This window comes from Tiliqua scincoides, chromosome 1 (assembly GCF_035046505.1).
Source record: "Tiliqua scincoides isolate rTilSci1 chromosome 1, rTilSci1.hap2, whole genome shotgun sequence".
Classification (NCBI taxonomy): Eukaryota; Metazoa; Chordata; class Lepidosauria; order Squamata; family Scincidae; genus Tiliqua; species Tiliqua scincoides.
In genome coordinates this window covers 120036758-120044779 of record NC_089821.1, presented here as the reverse complement: position 1 = coordinate 120044779, position 8022 = coordinate 120036758, and the positions used below count along the sequence as shown (strand labels likewise).

Here is an 8022-nt window from a genome sequence, read left to right as displayed (position 1 = left end):
ATTTTTGTTGCCATTGCAGCCCCACGTGCCAGGCAGCTCAGGATTGGGCTGTGAGTGATTCAAGGTAACGTACATTTGGGGGCAGGAGAAATATTATTTGGTTTACAAGTTCAAGGATACAGTCATGACATTTGATTTGAATGACCTCTAGATTTTGGGAAGAAAGTTTGGCATTTGCTAATTTCAGCAGAAATGCATGCCCAAAATTAACCTCTGAGAGAGGCAGGTAGTTTTGCTTACTTTGCATGTCATATTTCATTATGGAGGACCATGTTGGAAAGACAAAAGGTTTCAGAATTCTCTGCAACAGTGTCTGATAGAACATAACTGATTCAGCAATAAGTTTAACTGGATTAACAGTTCCAAACCGAAATAACTTACTGATCCTATTTGCTTCCTTGACAAGAGGCTGCAAAAACACAGCATAAAGTCTGTTAACTGGCTCAGAGTACATTTGATAGAGTGGCACAGCACTGTAGTCCTTTTCATTATCTCTTGTAAACTGAAAATGCAACATCAAAGTATCATACTGGCTAAGTATTCTGTTGATGCAAGGGCTTATGGACAGCCACCATGTGCTTGTCACCAGCAGAACTTTCAGTGTATTCTCTCAAATGTTTAAAACTGTATTCAACTCTAAGTACCTTTTCTGAAGGTATTATATCAAATATGTATATAAAATATATTCCAAGTTCAGTGGAAGCACATCAACAGCCCTTGACACACCTAGATAGAGGGAGTAGAAGATGCACTTTATGAAAATACCATGAGGATTGAGTTCATACAAAATTTTTTAAGAATGAATTCTTGGACACATATAGTTGCACTGAGGCCATCTGCAGCAATCCCAACACACTTCTTTATGTTTAATTTATTTTCATTTATAAATGAGAAGGCAGCTTCTGTTGTTAGATCAGAATTGCTAGCTGCTGAATAATTATCTCTGAAAACTATGATATAATGCATTTCAGTTTGTTGCTGAAGTATCTTTAAGCCATAGGTCATGCAAAGCTGGGAATTGTTTTTTAACTCTAGTTCACAAACCTGGATGTCAAACAAGAGTTAATCATCATTTTACATGCTAGTTTGTGAGCCAAAGTTGAACCACAACTCCCAGGTTTGAGCAAGCTGCAGTGGAATCATGGTTTAAACAAACCAGGATGTCAACACCATGCCTCTGCATTGCAGCAGGGTTTTTTTTTTTCTGCCCAACATTGCATATATGCAACAGGGATCAAATGCGTACACCTGTAGGCTTGGCAGAAATGGGTTAAATGGGTTAAAGGAGCTCTCTGTGGGTTTTGACTACGTTACCAATACAAATGAATCATAATTTCTGGATTGTGTGAAGGGTGATCCCTATGAAATGGCCTTTGGCAAGTAACTCATGGCAGTTGTCCATTCATAAAACAGGAACTTCAGATGCAAGAATGAAAAAAAAACCCTGTTAAACATGCCTTGAGTTTTTATGATAATGAAGACTATAGTTGGTTTTTTTTTGGGGGGGGGGGGGGCTGCTATTCAACCTCTTTTTCTTCCAGAAACCTTAAACCAAGGAAAATACTATAAACTCCATTCTTTTGTACTTGCATATTTATGCAGTCTTGTAAAGAACAAGAAGCCTAAGGATTCTTATTTAACAAATACTGTGGTATGACGATACTATCCTGTATCCAAGAATTTTAGTAGGTTTGTCCACAACCTCTGCAAGAGTAAACAATTTACCCAATACTGTACAATACTTACTTTCACAGGTGTTTGACAACATCTTGCAAATGGATATTACAGCCTGCTTCCAAAAACTCCAGAATAGGCCACATTCCTAAAACTTCTTCCGAGAAAGACAACATCCACCTAACATTTACACTGTAAACATTCTGCAAAACTCATCCATGTATTCTCACCTGATCACTTCATTGCTAAGTGCTTGTAGTTTCAACAAAGTAACTAAGATAACTGCAGACACACAAGAACCTCCACTATATATTTTTTTTAATTACTACATTTTTATACCACCCTTCCTCCAAAGAGCTCAGGGCGGTGTACACAGCTGCTCCCCTCCTTTTGTCCTCACAACAACCCTGTGAGGTAGGTAAGGCTAAGAGAAAGTGACTGGCCCAAGGTCACCCAGGAAGCTTCGTGGCTGAGGGGGGATTTGAACCTGGATCTTCCAGGTCTGAGTCCACCTCATAAACCACTACACCACCCTGGCTCTATTTAGGGTAACCATTTGCTCTCATGTAATTGCAAATTCACCTCTTAGATTCCCATGGCTGGCTGAAAAGTAAATGTCAAATACACATACAAAATATATGTATAAGTTCTCTTTCTTGTCTATATTGGTCATATTGATAACCACTGGCTTAGAATTAACAACTAACTAGTTGTTTGTGTGGAGTCAAAATTGCTTCCAGATGATAAGGTGCATGGGTGGCATCAAAAAATCAGCTAGTCAAAAGACCATTCAAGGGCTCACAAACTCCCCTAGAATCTGACTGGCCAAACCCTGAAATCTCCTAGCACCAGTTAGGCACATCGTTCCATTGTTACCTCCTTTCAAGTTGCTTGCTTTTTCTCTAAGAGTCTTGTACCCTGGCGAGCAAGCATGATTGATTTGGGTGATGCAGGAAGGCAAAAGAAACAGTGCAAGTCTTGCACTCAACCTGCCTCCAGCCAATCAAATTGTTCTCCAGGGACTTTGTTTCCTGGACAGCACCCTGATTGGCAGAAGGGGAAGATGAGAAGGAAGAACTGCTCTCACAGAGGCCTTTCTTCTCCCTCTCCAACACACATACAATTAAGTTGCCCACCGGCTCATGCTGCTGCCAACAAAGTAGGAAGGTGAAGGTAACCCACTTTCCTCTCCCTCCTCCAGCTACATGGGGAAGGAGAAAGCCTTGGGGGTCCTGCACTTGCACAGAGGTCAAGTGTTCAAGGGGCCAATACACGCTGTCACCAACACTGACAAGGCAATTCCCTACTATTGCAAGAATAGACTTGCACACACAGTCACAAAATAATGTCCTGTTTAAGAGAGGACTACACTGTAATGGTTGCAGGCAGGCTCTCTCTTTCCCTTTTCAGGCTCATGGAACTGGGTAGGTCTAGAATTTCCTAACATAGCCCTTTTCATAATGTTCAATTTTAATTTGAATTCAACCTTAAATTTTTCAAAACAAGACTGGATTACTGTGCTTACAAGCAATTTTTTTTCATTTACAGAACTCTAATGTTCTGTAGTAGAGACTCATCTGAGTAGAGACAGTTTTTTGTTTTGGCATTACTTCTCTTGTTGGCACAAGTCTTTTTATGGAAGCACATGCATACACCCTTCCTAACCATGTTTCTCGCGCTCTCTCAAATACTTCTGCACTCACAATATTCCTCAACACTATCAAAAACATCTTAAATAACCTCTTTTTTAAGCCCTTTGCTTTCCCTCCACTGACAACACTGGAAGTTTCTAGTGACAGGATCTTTACATTATGAAGCAGTGCCATGCCTTTATAAAGAATATAAAATCAACAAAGATCCCACACAAAGTTGAACTCCTCCAGTAAATCTGGTTGTGCTATTGTAACAATTACACCCTCCACAGCAGCCCCCCATTCAGAGCCAGCGCTCAGTTGAATGCAAATGCTATGCTCCACTTCTATACAATGATGGCTTCTTCTATCTTCCCATAGTGTAATAATGATAATTAATAATAATAATAATAATAATAGGTATTTATATACCACCTTTCTGGTCATCAGATTACTCCTCTGACTTTATTCAAGGCCGTTTACATAAGCAGGCGTTTCTAAATACCTCAAGGGGATTTTTACAATCCTCTCTTTCAAGAACCAACAACATTTCAGAATGGGTCTTCCTGGTTTGGTCTGGCCTCCAGTTCTCCCTCGCAGGCTGACAAGCAGCTCCATCTCTCTCATGGAGGGCAGCCAAGATGCTTCTTGCTCACACCAAGAGCAGGTGGAATCACTCAGCCCAGTTGTCAGCTGCTTCAGGGTCTCACCATTCTCAGCCATCCTTCAGGGAGCTGCTGGTGTCCTCGAACTGGAGACCTTCTGATGTTATCTTCAGGCTAACAGAGGCTCTACCCTCTAGACCAGACCTCCTGTAAAATGGACACTGCGAATAAAACAGGAAACTAAGGGCCCAATCCTGTCCAACTTTCCAGCACCAATGCAGCCACAATGCAACCTCAAGGCAAGGGAATAAACATTCCTTTCCCTTGAGGAGGCCTCTGAGACTGCCTCTTCACCTCAGGCAGGGTGACTGACCAGATACAATAGCAGATACAGTGCCTATATCTTTAACCATTGTATAGAAAAGGAAATTTTGGCAGGTGACGCCTTTCAAACCCTTCCATGTTGAGCTTCGCCTGCCAAAATTTCTTTTTCTATGCAACTGTTACCCTGCACATGCCCAATCTCATCTGATCTCAGAAGCTAAGCAGGATCAGGCCTGGTTAGTACTTGGATGGGAGACCGCCTGGGAATACCAGGTGCTGTAGGCTTATAGTCTTTGGAGGCTGAAGGTTGCCAACCATGCAATGGTTAAAGGTATAGGCACTCTGTCCTCCATTGGATCTGGTCACTCTGATCTCAGGATGCAATGCACGCTCCATTGGCATTGCTGCATCAGCAGTGGACAGAATGGATAGGACTGGACCCTAAGGGACGTGAGTGGTTTCAGGGCCCAATCCTACCCAACTTTCCAGTACTGGAGCAGCCATGTCAATGGGACATGTTCTGCATCCTGTGGTGGTGGGGGGCAGTCACAAAGACCTCCTCAAGAGATGGGAAAATTTGCTCCCTTACCTTGGGGCTGCATGGTGGCTGCAAAGTTGGATACAGCCCAATAGAATGTCCCATTATAATCAATGGGACTTACTCCCAGGTGAGTGTGGACAGGATTGCAGCCTTAGAGCCAAAGCCTGTGCCTGTCTACTCGGAAGTAAGTCCCATTATAGTGAATGGGACTTACTCCCAGGTAAGTGTGGACAGGATTGCAGGCTTAGCCTTCAGCTTTCTTGGGAGCGAGCTCCACTGAACTGAATGGGACTCCCTTAGTTCTGAGTAGACAAGCACAGACTTGCGCTGCTTGCTGCTCTTTTCCTATAAGGTCTTGCAGCCCCTTCCATGAGCTGCCCGTGGCTTCCGCGCATGCGCAGATCGATTCCGCAGTTGGCTGGCCCGCGCTCCGAGGCTCGCGACGTTCCGGTCTCCCCTCCCCCCACAGAGGAAGTTGTCGTCGTCCGGGGGTGGGAGGAGCCAGAGGGAAGTCAGCGCGGCTTCCCCTTCCATCTCGCTCGCTGGGTGTCTGCGCGAGCTCCACAAAATGGCGAAGATCGCCAAGACCCACGAAGGTAAGAGGCGGCGGCGGCGGCTCCCCCCGCCCCCCTCGGCCTCTCTTCGCCCGAGGGCTCCCTCCCGCCGGCCCTGCGGCGTCGCGGCCGAGCGAGGCTCCGGTGTGAGCGGGCGGCGCCTAGGCCGCGGGCGGCTGGGCCTGCGCGTCATGGCGTCGCTGGCTGCGCGTCGCCCCTGTGAGCGGGGAGGCCAGGCCAGGAGGGGGCTGTGCCTGCGCCTGAGAGAGCAGCGAGGCGAGGCGACACCCGCCGGCCGGAGCCCAGCTGCGGTGGGCACGGGCAGTGCGGGGGCTGCGCCTCCCCCCTCCTTCCTTCCTTCCCCCCAGGCCAGGGGGCTTCGGCCTTTCTTGTGCCACCCCCATATATAAATGATGGGACTGGGGGTCCCGATGTTGGTCCCGCGCCCTTTCCAGGACTCTGTCCCCCCCACCCCGGGCCACTCCACTGTCAAACCCGCCCCCATCTGCCCATCCCACCCCCACAGTGCCCTCTCAGAGCAAATACACTGACCACATATTCTCACCACTGCATGTGCCAATCAAGGTATCATCATCGTTGTTGTCGTCTTCTTCGCATTAGAGAGAGCAGGAAAAGTAACCACACTAGTGAAGTTTTATTAGCACGGTTGCTAAGAGCCTGAGCAGGACTGGGACACCATCTGCTTCCTGACAGGGGTGCACCAGGCGCCTCCTCTTCACCTGGTGGGGCTCTGGTCCAGAGCTCTTCAGCCTCTTTCAGTCCTCAGTGGCCCTGACCCAACAACTGAGGCTTTGTGACCCCATTGGGGGTCCCGACCCCAAGGTTGAAGAACACTCCTCCAGACAAAAGAGATATACAGGTTGTGCCTTGTTATCCATAAGGTTTCTGTTCTGGAACCTCCAGTGGATAAAAAAGTCAGTGGATGCCAAATCAGTGGAAAACAAGCTTTAGAGACCCACTTCCAGGTTTCTTGCTGCTCCATTGTAGCCCCAGAATGTGTCGGTATGGGTGCTATACTGCATTCAGCTACTAGATGAGGTGAATAATGGGATCTAATGGAATGAAATTGTAATTATTTAACAGCATGAAGGTAGGAAATTGGATTTTGATGCTTTTTTTCTTGTCGCAAAGCATTTAAAGGTGAACCTTGGTATCAGTGAATACCAAATCAGTTGATACCGAGGTCCCACCTGTAAAACATTTTCATGTGGTGTATGCCTGCTTTCTCTTAACATGAGGATGGTGATGCATTTATGGGGGAACACTGGCTCCTTGCTTGACACTTGGAATAGTTAGGGGGGAAAAGGCCATGCATCCCAACAATAACAAGGAACATTCCTTGCCAAGGACCCTACAGAAGCTGAGAAAGGAAGGGCAGGTAGCAGTTGGGTGTGTATGTGTTGGTATGCTGAGGTGCTTCTCTTTTTCTGTGCAAGATTTTGTGTGGTGCTTTATAGTCTCATCTCTCTGAGCATGTTGAATAATAGTTCATATGGTTCCCTGTACAGAAGAGCTTGTGTATCTGTCTCCCCTGTTCATATTTTGGTCTGGCTTGATATCTTGCTTAGTATCCGTTAGAATGTCCCTGACCAACAGAACTGCTGGATTTTCACAAGACATAGCGGAGTGTCTTTCTCAGTTTTAAGATAATCAGTTAATGGGTATAAAACATGTGTGTGTTGTCTTAATCTTCTTACTCAGACAAGCTGTTCAATACATAATCTCTAGAACATGCATGGACAAGGTGTTCCAGACAGCCAGAAGATGCCATACTTTGATGTAAAGTAGTTGTTCTATCATACTTAGTTGCCTGCACAACATCTTGCTAATAGGATAAATCCTTGATAAAGGTTTATTCTAAAGCCTTTAAAAAATAATATTGGGACCACATCTCGCTATCTTTTTCAAGCCTTAAGCCATAGCAAACTGTGGTATACTATACACAGAAGATTCTATGTGATCAAGTTTTCTGTGAGAAGCTGCAAGACTAAAAAGTGGGTACAGGGTTCACGCTGTGTGGATGGGAGTGGAGAACTGATGAGACCTATGTGCAGAAAAGGGTAGTTAGAGAGTTGTTCATGGGACTGAGAAGTGGGCAGCAGACAAATTGTAGTGATGGAAAAGATACCTGGAAATTGGTAAATTTGGGGAAGGGGGGGAGTATGAAATATATGCTGTAGTTATTTTCATAGCAAACTTAAACTTAATTTCTCTGTTTTAGGAGCAGAAAATGTACCATTTGTAACTCAGTATATAAAATTGTATACTGTTTGGCACGTTCATGAAATTTAACATCCTTACAGACCAATGCCAATACTTACCCTCTGCCAACACAGCTGCTGCACCAGCCTAGAGTGTCATAAAGCATGTTTGCAACTACTCTAGTGTAGACAGCACCAGCAGAAAGGCTTGAACTGGGCCACTGGCGCTGCATCCAAAGGAGCAGCTGCTGGCAGAGGTAAGAAAAGTACTTAGTGGCACAAGGGCTTGAGGAGGACAGAATGGAGGCCAGCAGGAGGTTATCTGGTTGGATGCAGGGTGGGACAGGCCTAGGAGGCAGGCCAGATAGACAGAGGAGGTCTCCACCATATCCTAACCCCCTTCCTGGTCTGTCAACCTTACACTTACAGTTGCAGGGTTTTCCTGATTTGCACCAGCAATTGAACTGGCAC

General features: G+C 45.5%; 1 protein-coding gene across 3 annotated transcripts in view; it reads left to right on the top strand.

The window, feature by feature from the left end:
• The first annotated feature begins 5268 nt into the window (after window positions 1-5268).
• The window catches only part of SF3B1 (splicing factor 3b subunit 1), a 30223-nt gene continuing 27469 nt past the window's right edge, over window positions 5269-8022 (top strand). For all 3 annotated transcript variants that reach the window (XR_010793833.1, XM_066616214.1, XM_066616435.1), the window contains exon 1: window positions 5269-5371. Coding sequence is in view for 2 of the 3 variants with exons in the window: in XM_066616214.1 (XP_066472311.1) it covers window positions 5344-5371 (28 nt within the window). In the remaining variant the exon portion in view is untranslated. The remainder of the gene's footprint in view (window positions 5372-8022) is intronic.